The sequence below is a fragment of the Leptopilina heterotoma genome, unplaced genomic scaffold, assembly GCF_015476425.1.
Source record: "Leptopilina heterotoma isolate Lh14 unplaced genomic scaffold, ASM1547642v1 Lhet_199, whole genome shotgun sequence".
Classification (NCBI taxonomy): Eukaryota; Metazoa; Arthropoda; class Insecta; order Hymenoptera; family Figitidae; genus Leptopilina; species Leptopilina heterotoma.
Genome location: NW_025110915.1, coordinates 198,142 through 219,968, shown reverse-complemented (window position 1 = coordinate 219,968; position 21,827 = coordinate 198,142). Strand labels below are relative to the sequence as shown.

Genomic DNA, 21,827 nt, shown 5'->3' with positions numbered 1-21,827 from the left:
TTCGTTAAAATTTTTAAGAATAATTGAATTTCTTCGAAGAATTTTATAACTTTTGAAAATAATCGAATTCTTGTAATGAATGTTTTGTTTGTTTTATTTAATAAAAATAATTTAATTTTGCAAAGAATTTTTTTTAAATTCCTAAAAATCATTGAATCTTTGTGAAGAATCTTGTTATTTATCAAGATAATTGAATTAAAACTTTCGTCTTGTAGAATTTTTGCTTTGGAAAATTTTTCTTCAACAAAATTAAGTAGAATTTTTATTTCACAGATTTTTTATTTAGCAAAATTTTTATATAACCAAATATTTATTTTCGTACACAATTTTTAAATCAAATGGAATTTTTATCCAGCCTATAAATTTATCCAATCAAAAATCGATTTAAATAAAAATCCCGTTCAATAAAAGTTGGACTAAATATAAAAATTTAATTAAATAAAAATTCCGTTATATAAATGACAATGTAATTAATAATAATTCTACAAAAAGAAAATTTCTTCAAATGAAAATTTTTAATAAAACATTGGAATATGTTAATGTTCAGTTAAATATAGAAATTCTATTAAAAGATAATTCAATTGAAGACAATTCAGTCGAAAGTAATTCATTCGAAGATAATTTAGTTGAAAATAATTCATTCGAAGATAATTCAGTTGAATAAAAATTGTTTGTTATCCTTTGTCCATTTAGTTAAAATCCTTTTCAAGAAGTAATCATAAAAATATAAAAAAAATAAAAATATAAGAATATGAAAATATTAAAATATAAAAATGTAAAAATAAAAATATAAAAATGTAAAAATAAAAAATAAATAAAGTGTAAATGTAAAAATAAGAAATTGATAAAATATAACAATAAAAAATTAATAAAATATAAAAATATTTATAAATACTTCCTCTATACGGAAGCAAAATAAAACAATAAGAAAATATTTATATAAATAAATATTCTTTTTAAAATATAAAAAAAATATTCACATAATAGATATTTATAAAAATAAACAGAACACAATCAATGGAAATCGATTATAGAAAAAGCGAATCTAAATAAAATATATTTAAATTATAAGGGTCGTTTTGTAACAATTCTCTCACACGCTTTTTTATTGATTGAATCAAAGCAGCAAAAAGGCAAGGTTTTTGATTCAGTCACATTGCTTTCTCATTTATCGCAAAATACTTTATTCAATACATATATATATATATATATATATATATATATATATATATATATGTTATATTTACGTGTGTGTGTCTGTGTTTGTGTCTGTGTCTACTATTTTCTACCTCCTCGGATTGCAATAATGCAGCTGACTATATAAACCAGTCTTACTTCTCCTGGCAAATCTAAAAAATTTATATATGCCTCTCGTATCCGCTCTTCTACTACTTACATTTGCCTCGTTTCATTTCTTCTTTTTCTGCCCATTGGCGCTAAGAAAAATTTGATAAAAAAAATCCAATAAAACTACTACCTGACTTATGCAAGCTCGATTCGAACACTACCTTTTAATTATTATTTTTCAAGAAAAATAAAAGATTTTTCTAGTTTTGGCAAATTTTCCTTTTTTAATTAACCGTAAAAAAAACCCGAATTGTCAAAAAATTATTTACAATTTCTAGTTTCTAAACTTGAAAATTGAATAATTAAAATAAATAATAATAAAAGTGTCTGAATGAAAAATTTAATATTCGAAAAAAATAATAATTAATAAATATCAAAAATTAAAAACGCGAAATAATTATTGAATAAACAATATTTCAATTAATTAAAATTAAATGCCAATTAATATTTACAAATCGTAATTATTTAGACTTGCAAGTGAACTTATGTAATTTAATCAAGAATAATATAAAGGAAAGTACAGCTTCTAATTAACTCCTTCTCCACATTTTCAAAAAAGAAATGTCAAAGGCAAAGTGTTTTTATTGGTTTCTTGTTACATTTTTCTTCAAGTGCTTTAAATGTTTACTTTGTAAAAAAAATTGAAGTGCGAATGATTTGTGTTCACTAAACGCGTGCAACGCCGTGAGAAAATAATGTACCCAAAAAATAGGCGTCACAAAAAAAAGAAACAAAAAATAAAACTCAAAATTACAGACGACACGATTTTTAGACTGTTGTAGAATTTTGACAGACAGTAGATTGATCCAAAATTTTTTAGCATGGGCAAAAGTTACATGGATTCTGGCCTTGGATATGTATAAATAAATACGCAATGAACATCAATGAATATCTCAATGATGTTCGTGTAAAAAGCTTTGTTAATTTGTTATCTAGTTTAAAAATGTAATCCACAATTTTGATAATAAAAAAAAAATGTAAGGAGGTTAAAGTTTTGAACGTTCAAATAAACGAAATTTATTTATTTCTTCTACAAATTAAATTTTTATTACCATAATTTTGCGTCACTATTAAGCAAATTAATTATAATGTTTCTAAATGTAAAATTTGAGTTTTTAATTTGAATTTTAATCAATAATCTATGAAAATATTTTTAACAAAAAATATTTCGTTCATTTGAACGTTCAAAACTTTTTGTTCATAAAATGTATCTTTTCTTTCATTTTCGTCGAAAATTTGTCCACTGTATGATATCTAGTTTTATAAATTTATAATTTAATTTTTATATTATTTATAAAAATATACTAATTTGAGTTTAGTACAAAAAATAAATAAATAATAGTAAACAATAAATAATAAATAAAATGAACAATAACAAAATAAACAATAATAATAAAATAATATTTAGTTAACTTCAATTCAATACTAATTCTAATTTATTTTACAAAAAAAAAAGTAAACATCTTCGGAAAAATACATTTAACAATTATTTTCCTGAAAGAAATGATACATTTTCATGAAACTATCTAATTTCCATCTTTTAATGTTTAATAAAATAAATTTCTATACTTGGAATATTTATGCTCTTTAGTTTCTATCTCTTAATTTCGAATCAAATTTTTAATTAGCGAAATTCTCAAAAAAATGTTTAATTTATACATAAATAACTAATTAACTTAAATTAGTTATTTACTTATAAATTAAATATTTAAATTTCAAACTTTCTGCATTTTTTTTTTTTTTTTTGACAATTCATTCGAAAAAATAATAAACATTTAAAAGAGGAAATAAGATAAACGCAGTAGAGAAATAAGTATTTTAATTGAAAAATTATTACAAGAAATTTAGTGTAAATGGAATTAAAAATTTTTTTCAGAGCCTAGAAAAGTTCTACCAAAATTCAAAACAGACGAGCCTGTTTGTCCCGATGGAAAACTATCCTGCGGCAATGGCGAGTGTGTCGATAAAGAATTATTCTGTAATGGCAAACCCGATTGCAAGGACGAATCTGACGAAAACGCCTGCAGTATGTATTTTTAATTTTCTATTGTATACTAAAAAGAAAAAAAAAAGAAAAATCCATTTGATTCTCTCTATTATTTTTGAGCTAACTTTATAGAAATTTCAATTTTAAAAATAGAAATTTTTACACAATAAAAAAGCGAAATCAAAGTAGTAACAATACCAATGCAACAAAAGTTGAAATCAAAAGTTGAAATATGCAGAAATAAAAGAAAATTAAAAAAATAACTAAGCTAATAAAAACATGGTAAATTTTTTGCAGTTTTAAAAGCTATTTTTTCAGATAATTAAAGTTAATTTTGATCTCTCTAAATCTGAATTAGTTAAAAATAACTAATTAGTCGTTTTTAACTTATCGTATAATTAATTAGTTATTTTTAAATTATTTTATTAATTTAGTTATTTTTAACTGATTTGCATTTAGAGAGCAGTAAATTGTAGTTTAATTTTATTTACTATTACTATTAATAAATTAATTTAATTTTCTTTCCCCTGATTTCCAAACAAAATTTTGACTTTTTCCCTGACCCTAAAGAATATTCTGATTCACTTTAAAAATTATTAGATACTAAAAAAAATGTTCTGTCGCACTTATTTACGAATTTCTTTAATTGTAAAATTATTCGAAAATATCAATAACTTAATTTCATTTTTATTATTATTTTTTCATAGGAAAAAAGATTTCAAAAATTTCAAATTCAAACCTTTTGGAAATTCAATAACTTGAAAGAATATTATTATAATTATTATTTTAATTAATTATTATTTTCTAAAATTTTTAAATAAAATTCTAATAATTTATGATAAAGTTTTTTTGAGAATTTTCAAATTCATTTGTTTACAATTCAGTTTTAGGAAATTTCGATTATTCGAAAATTCTTCAATTAAATATACATTAGAAAATAAAAACTTGAAATAATATTAAAAAATTGCGATTAAGTTTTTTGAAAAAAATTAGTTCCACGGAATTTTTAATTAAAAGTATGAAAAATTCAATTTTCAAAGATTTTAATTTGTAACCTTTACAAAATGCAATTATTTCTAAAAATTGCAATTATTAGTAACTTCTTCAAAGTTAAATCTAAAACTTTATATGAAATTAATTTTTAAATTAATTTTTAAATCAATTTTAATTAGCAAATTCTAAGAAAATTCAATTATTTAAATACAAATGTAAATAATTTATTGAATAAATAAATGAATGTTTCTTAAAATTTAATTCTTATATAGAATTTTATCAACAAAAATTTTTAAATAATTGAATTCTGTCGACGAATTTTAATAAAATTTTTATTAATAATTACATTTTTTGAGGAATTTCATTGAAATTGTATCAAAAATAATTGAAATTCTGCAATGACTTTTATTATTTATAAAAATAATTGAATTATTGCGAAGAATTTTATAAAAAAAAAGTTTACAACAATTTATTTTTTTCGAAAAAATGTATGCAAATTCTATTTTTAATAATTGAATTCCTGTGAAATTTTCATTATTTTTGAAGATAATTGAATATTTGTTTAGAACTTTGTAAAAATTGTTTTTCAACAAATGAATTCTTTTAAGAAATTTTATTAAAATAGTAGAATATTAAAAATCATTGAAATAAGAAAAATTTTTGAAAATAATTGAATTTTGTCGAAGAATTTTGCTATTCAATTATAAAGATAATTGAAATGTTGGCGACAATTTTTTTTGGATTCTTTGAAAATAATTGAATTTCTGCGAAGAATTTTATTAATTTTGAAAATAATTGAAAACTTGTGATGAATATTGTTATTTATGAAAATAATTGAATTTTACAATGAATATTATAAAAATTTCTGAATATAATTGAATTTCGCCGAAGAATTTTGCTATTTATAAAGATAATTAAAATGTTGACGAGAATTTAAAAAAAAATTTTGAAAATACTTAATTAAATTTCTGGAAAGAATTTTAATGTTTATTAAAATTGCGTTAAAATTTTTAAAATTGAAACTAATTTCAACCGAATTGAAATTAAAGTTTTTCAAAAAAATACTTCATTAAATATGATTTATAAGTAATAACTTTACGGCAGTTCTTCAATAAAATTAAGTTATTTAAAATAAATTATTGTCAGAAATAGAAAAAACTTTTAAGGTTTTTTCAGAATTCGTGGTAATTTCATAGTTTATGAGACAAGCAAAAACAGAAAAATTCAGAATTTTCTTATAAATTCTAAACTTTTAATTTTTTCCAGTACTTTTAATAAAAATCCCTGATTTTTCCCTTACTTTCCTGACAAATTCTACTTTCCCTGATTTCCCTGACCTGTGGCAACCCTCATTTTTAATAATTTCAATTTTACGGAGTTTAAAGTTTAAACTTGCTTATGCTAATTAAATTATAAATGAATTTAATTAAATTATAGTTTAATTTTTATCGTACTAGTTTAATTAAATTAAATTCTATACTTTAATTTAATTAACAAAGTCATTATAATTAAATTATTAGTCATCAGTTCGTTTAAAAGAAAAATGTATTTATTCAAATAACCCAAATTCAATTTTCAGTGGTGAAATTTAAAAAAGAAAATTTTCAATTTAAAAGAAAAAAAACTTGTTTTCAGCTGTGGAGACCGATCCAAATAGAGCGCCCGATTGTGATCCAACACAATGTATTCTGCCCGATTGTTATTGTTCAGCAGACGGAACACGAATTCCAGGGAATATTGAACCATCTCAAGTACCACAAATGATAACAATTACATTTAACGGTGCAGTAAATGTCGACAATATCGACTTATATGAGGAGATATTCAATGGACAACGAGCAAATCCAAATGGCTGTCAAATTCGTGGCACATTCTTTGTTTCGCACAAATATACAAATTATTCAGCCGTTCAAGATTTACATCGTAAGGGACATGAAATTTCTGTCTTCTCATTGACACACAAAGACGATCCACAATATTGGAGTCAGGGAACTTATGACGATTGGCTCGCTGAAATGGCCGGTGCACGATTAATTGTTGAACGTTTCGCCAATATCACCGATGGATCCATTGTCGGTTAGTGGAATAACAAAATTTTATTTTTTTTCTGATAAAACTATCTTGGCTTTTTTTCTTTTGCCGAATATTAGAAATATTAGAAATATTAAAAATATTAAAAATATTTTGAAGTATTTAAAATATTTAAACTATTTTGAAATATTTAAAAAAAAAATATAGCAGTTTTTCTGCGGATATCAAATTGAGACAAAATACCGAATCAAAAGTGTTGCAACACTTTTGATTCGGTTTTTTGTCTCAATTTGATATCCGCAGAAAAACTGTGTGTAAATAACATTTTTACTAATTCAAATTTAGAGTATTGATTCAATCAAAATTTGTTTCTTTCAAAAGAAAAGTTTTTCTAAGCGAGGAAATATTTTTGACGCAGGAAACTTTTTTTTACAATTTTTCTAAATATTTTTCAATTTTCTTTCCAGGATTAAGAGCGCCTTACTTGAGAGTTGGAGGCAATAAGCAATTTGAGATGATGGCTGATCAACTTTTCGTCTACGATGCATCGATTACGGCATCACTTGGTCGTGTGCCCATTTGGCCGTACACACTCTACTTCCGTATGCCGCATAAATGTAACGGAAACAGCGGAAACTGTCCCTCGAGATCACATCCGGTGTGGGAAATGGTCATGAATGAATTGGATCGACGTGACGATCCAACCTTCGACGAATCACTCCCCGGTTGTCACATGGTGGACTCATGCTCCAACATTCAAACTGGCGAACAATTTGCAAGATTACTTAGACATAATGCATTCCGTCACATTAATTCGAACCGAGCACCATTGGGATTCAATTTCCATGCGTCGTGGCTCAAGAGCAAGAAAGAATTTAAGGAGGAACTCATCAAATTCATTGAGGAAATGTTGGCGAGAAACGATGTCTATTTCGTCACAATGGTCCAGGTAATGACGCAAAAAATATCCCTCTCCCAAAATCATAGAAAATACACTGAAAAAGAAAATTTATTTGATTCAAATAACCGATTACTTGACTATTATCAATTATAAATATTTAATTGGATCAAATAATCGGTTATTTGAGTCAAATAAATTTTTTTTTTCAGTTTAGTACCGAAAATTCAATTTGTCTTTGAAACATTAATTGGAAAATATTTAGAATTTTAATTTTTTGAGGAATTTGGAAAAATATAATGTTGCACGTCTAGCGATTTTTAAACGGTCGAGAATATCGTCAAAAAAATAATTAAAACAATTGGAACAATTAAATTTTTATAGTTTTGTCTCACTTCTTTTATGAAAAGAGACGAAAAAACGAAAGATACCTATTTGCTTGACGAGAATTACTATCAAAAAATATATTTAAAAAATGAATGAACCAAAAAGTAGAATAAAATGAAAAATGAGCAATGGACCAAAAAATCCAGAAAGTGATGAACAGCTAACAACAGCAAATGAACAACAAACAAATGAAAAGAAATGATTATCAAATTTTATAAAATTATTTTTCAATTTAGAGGCATAATTACATAATTAAATAACTAACTTCTCTTAATATGAAATTAATAATAATAGCAAAACTGATAAAAAACGAAATGTAATTATAATACCAAAAATACTAATAATGCCAAAAATAATAATCAATCCAAAAAAGCAAATTAAGAGAAGAAAAAATCAAATAAAAAGCATACCCACAACAACAGAATAAACAAAATAGAAATTATTGCAAATAAGCAATAAAATTCCTCTATGAGGAAGCAAAATGAAAATATGCAAAATCCAGAAAAACCAAATAATCTAATTAAAATAAACAAAACAAAGAATCTCAAAAAAATAATAAATAATAAACAGTAGAACCAATATAAATAAGAATATAGCTGATAAACAACAATAAAATAAACAAAATTAAAATTTCTAGCAAATAAACAGCAAAATATACAGAATCCAAATTTCAGTAGATGAAAAATCAAAAAATCTAAAAGTTAATAAATAATAAAGAGTCGAACATATGGAACTACAAATATAGCTAATAAACAATAGAATAAATAAAATTCATAATATTGCTAATAAACAATAATACAATAAACAAAATCCAAATTTCTAGAAAAAAAACAATAAAATATACAAAATCCAAAATTCAGTAGACGAAGAATAATAATAAAATCCAAAATATTACAAAAGTTAAAAAGCATCACAAAAATAAATAAAATCCAAAATATAACTCACTAAAAAAGAAATTTACTTGATTCAAATATAACCAATTACTTGAATATTATCAAATAAATATTTACTTGAACCAAATAAAATTTTTATTTCAATCGAATAATTTCGTATCAAAAATTATTTGAACCGATAATTTCAGTATTAGAAGAAAATACGATTTCATCGATTCAAATAATAATTATTTGTCACAAGTAAACATTTAATTGATAATAGACAAGTTATTTTGTTACAATCTACTTTGTTACTGTAACTTCTTCAAACATTATTTTCCTCATTACGATTATTTATTTCTAGAATTTTCAACTAAAATTCTTCTTTAAGTCAATTTTTTAAAAATAATTTTTGAAAAAATTCTTTGAATTTTCAAATTCTATTGTTTCCAATTTAATTTTACGAAATTTCGATTATTCTGACATTTTTCAATTAAATATTCATTAGAAATTAAAAACTTCAAATATAATTAAAAAAATTCCATTAAACTTATTGAGAAAAATTAATTCTATAGAATTCTTAATTAAAAGCATGAAAAGTTCAAATTTTCAAAGATTTTAATTTAAAATTCATTTTTAAATCAATATTTATTAGAAAATTCTGAAAGAATTCAATTATTTAACTATAAAAATAAATATTTTATTAAACAATTGAATGTTTCTTAAAATTGAATTTTCATAAAGAGTTTTATCGCCAAATTTTTAAACAATTGAATTCTCTTGACAAATTTTAATAAAAATTTTAAGAATCATTGCATTTTTCAAGAAATTTTGTTGAAAATTGTATTAAAAATAATTGAAATTCTGCCAAGAATTTTTAATTAAAAGTTTAGAAAAATTAAAAATAATTGAATTTCGGAGAAAAATGTTATTATTTATAAAGATAATTGAAATTTTGACGAGAATTTTTGTAAATTTTTAAACATAATTGGATTTCTGCGAAGAATTTCATTAAAATTATTTTGAAAAAAATTGAATTGTTAGGCAAAGAATTTCATTAAAAATTTTCAAAATAATTTTATTCTTTAAAGAAATTTAATTAAAAATGAATTGAAAATAATAGATTCAGTCTAATAAATAAATTGTAGCAAAGGTTATTAAAATAATTAAATTTCTTTGATAAATTTTAATACAATTTTTAAGAATAATAACTTTTTTCGAGGAATTCCATTAAAGTTGTATTAAAAATAATTTAAATTCAACATTGAGTTTTATTATTTATGAAAATAATTGAATAATACATAAAAGTAATTTGTAAATAATTGAATTTCTGTGGAATTTTTATTATTTATGAAAATAATGAAATGTTTGCGTAGAATTTTATTAAAATTTTTTGTAACTAATTGAATTCTTTTAGGAATTTTTATTAAAGTAGTAGATATTAAAAATCATTGAATTGAGGAAAGTTTTTGAAAATAATTAAAATTTTGCCAAGAATTTTATTAAAATTTTTGAAAATAATTGAATTTCTGAGAAGAATTTTACTAGTTTTGAAAATAATTGAATTTCTGAAATCATTTATGTAACTTCTTGAAAATTCAATTATTTGTTTTAGTGTTTTTAACTCAAATTCTTCTATAAATCCATTATTTTTAATAATCAATTAAATACGTATTAAAAAATTTAACTAATTTCAGAAGAATTTTAGTTTTTAAAATTTTTGTTAACTCTAATTTTTTTTTTATATTTCTAATTAAATTCATTTAAAATTGAAATTTTATAAAATTTTAAATCAAATCTTTTGAAGTTCATCTAGTTATGAAAATTGTAAACGCAATTCTTACAAAATTGAATTAATATTGAAATATTTAAATGAAATTAGATTTCAAGAATAAACACAACAACTTTAAAAACAACAATTTTCCAGGATTTTGATCAAAATTCCCTGACTTTTCGAGGTTTTTTGCAAGGTTTATAAAATTCCCTGACATTCTCAGGTTTTCTAGATTGCGTAGCAACCCTGATTATTAATTAATAATAAATAAATGAGAAATAAAAATTTGAATAATATATTCATAAGAGAAGAAAGAGATTTGGCTATAAATAAAATATTATTTTTGTAGGTAATCAAGTGGATGCAGACGCCAACGGAATTATCTGCAATCCGAGACTTCCAGGAATGGAAGGAAACATGTGATGAAAAGGGACAACCGTACTGCTCCCTACCAAATGCATGCCCCCTAACAACTAGAGAATTACCTGGCGAGACCCTACGTCTTTTCACCTGCATGGAGTGTCCCAACAACTATCCCTGGCTGCTGGACCCGACCGGCGATGGTTTCTCCGTGAAGAAATGAGAGAGTTTCGAGGCCATAGAAACGATCGAATCGATCGTCGCAAAATAAAAACCTCTTTCACAATTTCAAAGCACTCAGTGATGTCCTTACTAAATATCAAACTCGAGTAATAACATTTTTTTTTATCATTTTCCTCTCTATAGAGAGGCACGTAGAAACTTTAAAATAGATTCCATTTTTTCCAGTTTCATTAAAAAAAAAATCCACCAGCAAATTGCATTTTTTCCCCTTTATATATTTTTGATATTTTCTCCCCTCTCTTTTTAAAGTTTCTACCTTTCACTTTGTATATTATTTGGATATGGATTTATATTCAAATAGTATAAATAGGAATTTTATAATAAAAAAATCGATTTTAAGAACTTTACCGAAAAATAAGAGAACAAAGAGGGAAAACTACAGAAAAGTAAACGAAAAACACTTTTCTTTTTCAAACGACTTTGAACGTAGTTTTCTTTTCTATAAATTAGCAAAAAAACAAACAGTGAATTTTTTTCTATTCTATAATCACAAAGACGTTGTGCACACATTCCAAAAATGAACTATATAAAAAATTTTGTTATATGAATATTATTTTTCGAGAAATCTCAAAGACTCGTTTTCCTCCTGAAGTACTAAGAAAAAAGGAAATGAAAAATTTTTGTTTGAAAATGATATATGAATTCTACGATCAAGAGAAAAATATCGACATTGTTGAAAATCATTGAAATTTAATTCAGGAAAAAGACATTTTTTTTAAGTCCCAGGAGGATATTATAATGTTAAGTTATCTATGTTAGTATATCTTGTGTGAGTGAATGAATGAAGTTAAGATACAGTGTCCTAAGATGTGTTGAATTTTTAAATCCGGACAAAATGAAAAATAAACAAGATATTTATTTATCTCGATGCGAATTCATTTTCCCTTTTTCCTATTATTTTCCTATAAAGTTTTTAACATTCAAATGAAAGAAATATATTTTTTTGTCCCAATATTTTGAACAACTACTAGACTGAAATAAAAAATTTTATAATTGAATAATTATTTAGTAAAAAATTATTTTTTTAATTATAAAAAAAATATTTTGCAAATAGAATTCACATTGAAAGAGGTAATAAAAACATTATCGTTCATTCGAACATTCTTTACATTAGAACTATTTTTCCCTATATTAAATTCTTCGAGCAAAAAATTTGAATATATTTTATTCGGTTTTCTAAATATTTCTTGATCTTTAATTTAAAAATTTCAAAAAAAATTTACGATTTTTTAACAATTAAAAAAAACAAAATAATTGTTCAGATTCAAGAGACCAAGGAATAAAGGGGTTTTTTAAACACCCCAAACTGTTAAAATTTATAACAATCACAGACTTCGCACTCAGTAATTAATTTAAAAAAAAATAGCAAAAAGTAGCTTTAAGACTGAAAAAAGTAGTAAAAAAAAGTAGCAATCGAAAAATTAAATTTGATGACTAAAAAACTCGTTTAACGGATTCATAAAATTAAAAAAAAATTAGATTCTGTATTTCCTTGACATTTTCCTGATTTCCATAAAAAATATTCACTTTTATTCTTATCCTGGTTATAACTTCAATTCTAAAATGTTTATGTTCAAATTAATTTCCAAACTTTTAGTTAGAATAATTCAAAAATTCGATTCTATTTAAAAATAATTTTTAAAAGTCAAAAAATAAATTTTTCAAAAATATAAAATTTATCTCAATTAAATTTTACAAAATTTCCAATTCATTGGAAATTTAAATGAAGATTTTTAATTTTTTCGAGAATTTGGCCTATATTTAAAAAATTCTAATATTAAAATTTTTCAAGATACTTTTTTTCATAATAATTTCTAAATTAAATTATTCATACTTAATTTTTGTTCAAAAAATATATAAATACTTATTTATTTTTCCACAAGAATTAAAATTTTTAATAATTTTAGTCTAAAAGCTTTTTGAAATTTAACTGTTTCTAAACAATCATAGAAATAACGCATATAATGTTTAATAATCTAAAATTTTAACTGAAATTAATTTTTTAATCAATTCTTATTAGAAACTTCAACAAGAATTCAATTATTTAAGTACAAAAAAAATAATTTATAGAATAATTGATTATATTTCTTAAAATTGACCACTTATAAAGAATGTTATCAAACTTTTTGAAAATATAATTGAATTCTTTCGAAAAATTGTAATAAATCTTTTAAGAATAATTATTTTCCATTTTTCGAGAAATTCATTTAAAATTGTATTACAAAAATAATTGAAATCCTGTGAAGAATTTTAATAAATCTTTTAAAAATAATTACATTTTTCGAGGAATTTATTTAAAATTGTATTAAAAATAATTGAAACACTGTGAAAAATTTGATTATTTATGAAAATAATTAAAATCTTGCAACAAATTTTATTAAAACAATTTTTTGTCTCATTTTATGAGAATTTAACAGAATACTTCAATTATTTCAATTCTATTATTAAATAAAATATTTACTTGAATGCATTAAAAATAAAGTAAATATTTTTGGAAAATTTAACGAGGTCTACAAGTTTAATATTAAAATGGAAAATACCGATTTTAAAAATATTTTCTCTTTGAATTCAATATTTAATTTAAAAGGATATTCTATTTTGTTTAAAACCAAAATTATTTGCAGAGACTGTTTGATTTAAACTTCTAATTAAATATGCGTGCAATTTAATATCAGACAAAATTTGCGGTTTAAATTTAATATTATCTTTTTGCGTAAAATATTATTTGAAACAAAGAATTGTTTAAAACGAAAAACATATTTGACTGTGTTAAAACTAATTACGTCAAAACAAAAAGAAAATAAATTTGAATCAAAATTGATAATAAAATGTTACAATGAAATATAATAATAATATAATGGAAATAATTATATCATTAAAATTTTGAACGTCCAAATGAACAAAGAAAGTTTTTTTGTTTAAATATTTTCAAAAACTACAATACTAAATTAATCACGTAATATGTGAATGACCCCATAATTAAAAGTAATACCAAAAATATCGACAAAATTCTATAGGAAAATTAACAATTGAATTGAAAAATAAATAAGTAACAAAATAATTAAAGAGACAATAGACGTAAAATAATTAAAATAATAGAAATATAAATTCAAATGAAATAGAATATAGAAAAATATGTAATTTAAACAAATAATAAAGAGTAGCAATCAAAATTTAAAGCAATAAGAAAATTCTTTGGATAATTTGAATGAAAATTAAATGAATTTAAAAATATCAAACTGTAAATGTTAAATAAATAATAAATAACAATATATAAATTTTATAATTTAATAATGTTCAGTAAACTTACAGAAATCCGTCTCAGCACATGATCTCCATATCCTGGAGTTTTTTCCCTCGATGACGTGTTTAGGGTAAAAAAAAATACACTCGCGTTTTTTTAAAAAGAAATTTCGAACACTCCCGAACCACGTGTTCACAAACTGGAAAAGGGGCAATTTTTTCTCATTACAATACGATCGCGATTATAAGTTGTACGAACACTCCCGATATTTAAAAATTACTTATAAATTTACAAGAAAAAAACCAAATTAAAAAAATTTAAACTCCAATATTTGTAATTATCGCGATAAAAAAAAAATTCGTACACTCCCGAAGAGCTGACACGCAATTGTAAAAATAAAAATTTTCGTTTGAGGACGATTTTAGAAACACGTGGTCGACGAACACTGCCGAATTTTGTTGCTCACGTGCGTGAAAAATCAAATGTGACGACGCATTTCGATAAAGCCGATAAAGTTTCGCGCAGCAGCAGAAAATTTTAGGTTATGTTTGTAAGTTTTGGAGTGAAAATGGAGTGAAAACACAGAGAGAAGAGCAACAATTAGAACAGAGTTTAAGTTCTTATTACACTCGAAGTATTCAATAAAAACTGATTTCGATTTTATATACTGAAAATTGAACGTTTATTCAAAATAAATACGCCACAAACATAACCTTTAATTTGTCTGCTTCTGAGAGTTACGTCTTACGTTTTACCTTTTTTCACTTTCTGGCTTCTTTACAAAAACGATCGAGCAACACGATACACACTCCCGAATTATTGTCATACTTACAATGAAATTCCGATTTTTATTTAGAAACACGTGATCGGACAACAAAGAGCGAGACGAGCGAGACGAGCACGAAGACAATTCGGTTTTTGACGTTTCTCACCACGGAAGTAACCGAAGTAATCGCACATATTGTCATATGACACCATTGACTGACTTCAGGGCGGAAGAGGATATGAAATTTTGAAAAGAAGAGGATAGTGGTTGGAGTCTCTCTCTCTTTCTCTCTTACTTCTATTTTCATTCTCACTCTGCAATTTAAATTTAAATACAATTATTTTGGGTATTATATAAAAATAAAAAAACTTATTTTGAGCAAAAAAGATAATAATTTTGAAAGTTTGCACTAATCTTTCTCACCCTTGTTCCTCACAGAAGTAAACATTCATTGATTAAATAAATCATCACTGTTTGTGAGAGGGAATATTTGGAAAAAAGGTAATCGGAAAAGTGGTTTTCTTTCTCTCTTTCTCTCACATCCATTTTCCATTCTCAAAATTATCTGTAAATTTAAATAAAAAATACATAATTATTTTCTTTTATAAAAATAAATAAATAACAAACTGCAAAAAATGTATATTTCATAGAAATTTAAGAATATGTTTTTACTTTCTTTTATGTACTACACTAAATAGTGACGCTTTTTATAGTGAAAGATCATAAACATAACTATAAAAATTATTAGATACTGAAAAAAATGTTCTAATACATTTATTTAAGAATTTCTTTAATTGTAAAATTATTCAAAAACATCAATAACTTCATTTTTAAATAAATATTTAGTCATTATTATTTTTCCATAGGAATTAATATTTTCAAAATTTCAAATTCAAACCTTTTTGGAATTCAACAATTAAAGATGACTGACTGATGATAAAATCATTATTTTATATTAAAATTCTTCTTTAGATCAATTACTTTCAATAATTTTCGAAAAAGTTCTTTGAAAATTCTCAAATCCATTTGTTTCCAAAAATAAAATAATAATATTTATTCAATAATTGAATGTTTCTTAAAATTTAATTTTTACAAAGAATATTATTAACAAATTTGAAAATTTTTAATTTCTTTTAAGGAATTTAATTAAGATTTTACTGAAATTTATTATATTAAAGAATTTTATAACAATTTTTGAAAATAATTAAAAACTTTTTGTAGAATTGTATTAAAATTTTTTAAACTAATTGAATTCCGTTTAAAAATAGTCCCGTTTACTACTTAAATAAATAAATAAATTCCTGAGAAGAATTTAAATAATAATTTATGAAAATAATTGAATTCATGTGAAGAATTTTTTTAAATTTTGTTTAAAATTTAAATAATTGGAATTTTGCTAAGAATTTTATTAAAATTTTTAACAATATATTTAATTCTTGAGAAGAACTTTGCCATCTATTTATAAAAATAATTTAATTTTTCACAAGAATTTTAAAAAAATTTAATTTCTGCAAAGTATTTTATTACTTTTCAAAAAAAAATTAAATTCTTGTGACGAATTTCGATATTTATCAAAATAATTAAATATTGTGGAAAAGAATTTTATTAAAATTCTTTAAAATAATTGATTTTTATGGGAAGAATTTTGTTGTTTATCAAGATAATTGAATTCTTTTGCAGAATTTCATAAAAATTGTTGAAAATAATTGATTTTCTATAACGAATTAAAAGTTATTTATGAAAATATTTGAATTTATTCCAACGAATTTTATTTTTTAATTGAATAAGTAAATGTTTCTTAAAATTGAATTCTTTCGTCAAGTTTTAATACAATTTTTACGAATAATTGCATTTTCGAGAAATTTATTTAAAATTGTATTAAAAATAATTATGTGTTGAAGTTAACGATCACTTCAACACATAATTAATTTGAAAACCGAGTGATAGAATCATTATTATATTATTGGTATTAAAAATATATTTAAAATTCTGAGATGAAAATAATTGAATTCCTATAAATAAATTTTTATTATTTATGAAAATAATTGTATGTTTTCGTAGAATTATATCAAAATTTTTTTTCAATAATTAAATCTTTTGATAAATTTTTTCAAAATAATAAATATTGAAAATTATTGAATTGCGAAAAACTTTTGTAAAATAATTAAAATTTCGCAAGGAATTTTATTTAAATTTTTGAAAATAATTGAATTCTTGTTGAAAAATTTTATTAGTTTTATATAAATAATTGAATTCCTTGTGATAAATATTGTTATTTATGAAAATAATTGAATTTTGCAAAGGATTTAATAAAATTTCTCAAAATAATTAATTTTTTGTGAAGAATTTTGTAATTTAGAAAAGAATTAAAATTATTTTATCTTTTCTAAATTATGTTAATTTCTTTGTTCGGCATTTTTGTGAAATAAATGTTAATTAATAATATTAAAAGGCATAATTAATAATACTAAAAGATAAATATTAAATTAAATAAAAAAAGGAAAATTGTGGACAAAAAGGACAAATAACGAAATTAATTTTTTTTTTTGGTATTTTTATTAAGTCCTGCGAGTATATACAAAGGATAGAGAACTAAATAACTAATACATATTATAACTAAATAAACAAAGGTTTTGTTATAATTGTAGTAACGTGAGTTAATATTATAATTAATTTAAATAACGTAATATTGATAACTATATATAAGACCCGCAATGCGCTGATCCTTATTCAACCTCAATAATGAAAGATAATTTTTATTCGAAATAAAAGAAACATTCGTGCCCGATGAAATGACACACATTCCTCCCACATGCTCATAATAGAGAATCCATCACAAAAATAATCTCTCCTCAAAATGAAAAACGTTATATTTCACAAATGGTCGCATTTGTTTTTTTTTTTTATTTTTCGATAAACAAACTTTTTTTTTCGAAGTTTATCAAAAAATTTTATAGGCACTTATTAACACAACGCGTATATTAGATAGGATTCATCGAGAGCAATTATTATTAATAATTATTATTAACAAAGCTCTATAAATGTCTTCATTTTTTTCTTTATTACTTTTTTTTTTTGCTGAAATTTTTCAATCGGCATTCTCTAGTCAATTTCTTTTCGCAATTCTTTAGTCCGATTATAAAAATATATTCGAGATTTGTTTCAGAGATTACCCACAATTTCTCTTTCTCTTCTCCTACTCATATTGATAAAAGGATGATACTCTGAGACGAAAAAGTAAAAAAAAAAACTACAAACACAGATGAAAAATTCCAGTATTATTTCGTAATAAAGAGAAAAAAATTTATTTTTCCTTTTATAATCAAATTTTTTATGAAATCCTTTTTACAAAATATTTCTCGTTTCTGGTCAACAAAAAAACAAATCTTGTCCATTTCGTATTCGATGACAAAAGCTTTTTTATATCGGAAAAAAAAACCCTCCGTCATACAATATTATTATTGCTCGCAAAATATCGGCAATTGTTTCTCTCTCATTTTTATTTTCGCATTATATCAATTCTTTCAAACATTTTATCTATAGAATTGATATTATAGAAAAATTGTATTATTAAAAAATAAGAGTATACATTGTTTACAAAAAAATTACTTTGCCGAAGAAAATAAATGAGTTCTTGAGTTTAAACGTATTAAAAAATTACAATCAAAATATTTCTATTCTTGTTTCTCTTTTTTTTTTTATCAAAAATTAAATTTTCTCAATTAATCAAAATTCGAAGAAAAATAATATTTGCCATATTACTATACCCAAAGGCTTACATATTTATTATTGAAATTACTCGACGTTTGATACGTGATTTTTTTTTCTCGTTTTGTAAAAAAATATACAAGAGATATTTTCTATACATCTAAATGCAAAATCCAATAAATTGTTAACATTCATAGTTTTTGAAAATTCTTTGTATTCTAATTTCTTAATTCGATTATTATATATTTAATTGAACATTATTCTCTTCATCACTATTTCTGAATTATTTTTCTCACATTTTTATTTCGCTTATATAACAAAGTCATTAATTCTCCAATGTTTAAATTTTTCTTTATATAAATAACAGTAAAAATGGTCCCTTCTATTGAACTAGTAAATCTCATTTTAATTATTTATTCATAATTGACTTCTAAATATAGAAAAATTGGGAAATTCGTTAATTAGCAGAAATATTTTCTTTATATATTTACAAAAGAAAAATTAAACTTTGGAAAAATGACTTTTAAAATGTTTTAATATTTAATAAGCTTATCGCCACGTTTGAACACGTATATTATATCTCCATTTTTTATTCGTTATCAGAAAATAGAATTCTTTAAAACTTAAACTCAGTTCCCGCTTATTTTTCCTGCACATTCATTTTATAATCTCTTTCTTCTTCTTTTCCATTTGAAATTTGAACACGATTAGATCTATCAAGATAATCAACTTAAGTTCACCAGATCTCTTTTTTTTAAGTAAGATAAAAAATCATTTTTTCCTCACTAAAATCCGAAAATTAAATAATTTACATAAAATTATTTAATTAAATGCAAATAATAATGACAAAATTATTTAAATTTTCTAATTATCATCATCATTAATTTGCAACTATAAAAAAAAAAGATCTGATGACTAAAAAATTTTTTCGCACGAAACGATATTTTCAGTTTTATGAATCTTTCATTAAAAAATAAATTATAAAATTACATACGATTTAATTATTATCATTATTGATTAACAAAAATCAATATACACAGCCCTTAATTTCAATCGAATAAAATACAATCATTTTTCTCTTTCAACAACACGTTGAAAGTTACTCTCGATTGAAAAAACAAGAGCTTGAATAATTTTTCCTTTTTTTTCTTCAATTATCAACTATAATTATATTGAGAGATAAATTTACTTTTTACAGAATTATATTTACAAAACTATTATTTAAAAAATATACACATATTTATATAGAATATATCATACGGGGAACAAGTATGAAAAAATTTATAATAGTCCACAAATAAAGTATTTCTCTCTTCAAAAAAAAAAAGAGAGCAAACATTTTTTTTTACAAAATAACAAATGTCAATAAAAAAAAAATTAATCGATTTAGAATAAATTCTAAAGTGAAATATTCAATTTGATTTTCTGCGCAAATATTGATAAAAAATTGTTTCCGAAAGAAAGGAATTTTCTTTGTTTCGAAGAAACGAACACAAGTTTTACTAAAACAAAAAGAGTAAATAAAAAAAGGGTTGAATGTTTTTTACTGGCCAAATTTTTCAAACAGCTTAACGACAATTTAAGTCACGACTAAACGTTATTTTTACACCGAAATCACCGACACCAAATCAAAAATAGCCTTCGCGACTGATGCTTTCGAGAATAACTATCATCGCGTAGATTTAAAACAAAATCTCTAAATAAGAAAAATTGTAAAATAATTTTTATTCCGAAAAAAAAGAAAATCTGTCCTTATTGCTTAATTGAGCAGAAATTTCTCAAATTTATTAAAGCTCTTTTTTTCGTTTCTATTAACGCAGTATTTTCAAAAAAAAATCTATACATCGCAGCTAAACGTCGACAAAAGTCCTTCTCAGGAATATTTTACGCACTTTTTTTCATAAAAAATAATTTTAAAAAACCCCCGATATAAAAGAAATACAATTTGGTACAATAAAACTAAAAATTGTTCATTTAACAAAAAATAATAATAATTTAATAATTTCTATAGTAATAAATTCGTATACATTCAAATTGAAAACGAATTCCAATTTTTGATTATTCAATATTCAAACAACAAAAAATTCCGTCAGTTCAAAAAATTTGAAAAATATCATTTTTTCTGAATTTTTATATATAATTTCAACTCGAAAAATAGAAATTAGAAATAGAAATGTATTTTTTAAAAATTAAAATTCGAATTTCCTATTTTTCAATACAAATTATAGGAAATTAATTTTTTCCTTCTCTTCTTTCCATATTAATTCGAAACCTATCCTTAGGAATTTTAACTTTATTAATTTTCCTTATTTACAATTTTTCTCACAATTTCTTAATCCAAATTCTCCAAAATTAAAAAATAAAATCTACTAAACTTCGTGCAACATTATTTTATTAAAAATTATTTTAGCGAGAAACTTTCTCATTACATTTCAAACAAAAAGTTGTAATCGTCAAAAATTGAATATATACTTTTTTAGGAAAAAAAAATTCTTCTCAAAAAAGCTTATCATTAAAAGATATTTGCCAAAATTATACACGAATTTTTCTTTCAACATAAACAAAATTGTTAATTCTCAAAAAAATTATTATCGTAATAAATTGTTATTAAAAAAGAATTTTTACTAAACAAAATTGTTACCGAAAAAAAAATTATTACAAAAAGAAAAAATTGGTACTATACAAAAATTTTTGCTAACCGAAATTGTTACCAAACAAAATTGTTACAAAACAAAATTGTTACCAAAAAAAATTGTTACAAAAAGATAATATTGTAACTAAACAAAAATTGATACTAAACGAAATTGTTACCAAAAAAAAAAATTGTTACTAAACAAAATTCTTTACAAAAAAAATCGTTAGAAATAAAAAAAATTGTTTCTAAACAAAAATTGGTATAAAAAATTGTTTCTAAACAAGAATTGGTACAAAAAAAATTGTTTCCAAAAAATAAATTTCAATGAAATAAATTTTCAAATACTAATATTAAAAAAATAAACTTGTTTTTATAATTTTAATTTGCAATGATTTGAATCAATAAAGAATAAACTTTGTGTAGTTTTTTACAATTTGTAAAAGTAACATTTTCAAATATGAAAAATATAATTTGTCAAAACGATATTTTTTTTGAATTTAACAAATTTGAATTTTTGAAATTCACTTGAATTAAATGTAAAATTTCGAAAAAATATTCTAAGCAAAAAAACTATAGTTCGTC

General features: G+C 22.3%; 1 protein-coding gene across 2 annotated transcripts in view; it reads left to right on the top strand.

Annotated features, from left to right (window-relative positions):
* The window catches only part of LOC122501077 (chitin deacetylase 1-like), a 31,238-nt gene extending 19,484 nt beyond the window's left edge, over positions 1–11,754 (top strand). For both annotated transcript variants that reach the window (XM_043610327.1, XM_043610326.1), the window contains exons 4-7: positions 3,224–3,373; positions 5,963–6,403; positions 6,826–7,307; positions 10,639–11,754. In XM_043610327.1, the coding sequence (XP_043466262.1) occupies positions 3,224–3,373; positions 5,963–6,403; positions 6,826–7,307; positions 10,639–10,872 (1,307 nt within the window). In that variant the 3' untranslated portion in view covers positions 10,873–11,754. The remainder of the gene's footprint in view (positions 1–3,223; positions 3,374–5,962; positions 6,404–6,825; positions 7,308–10,638) is intronic.
* The last annotated feature ends 10,073 nt before the right edge of the window (positions 11,755–21,827 follow it).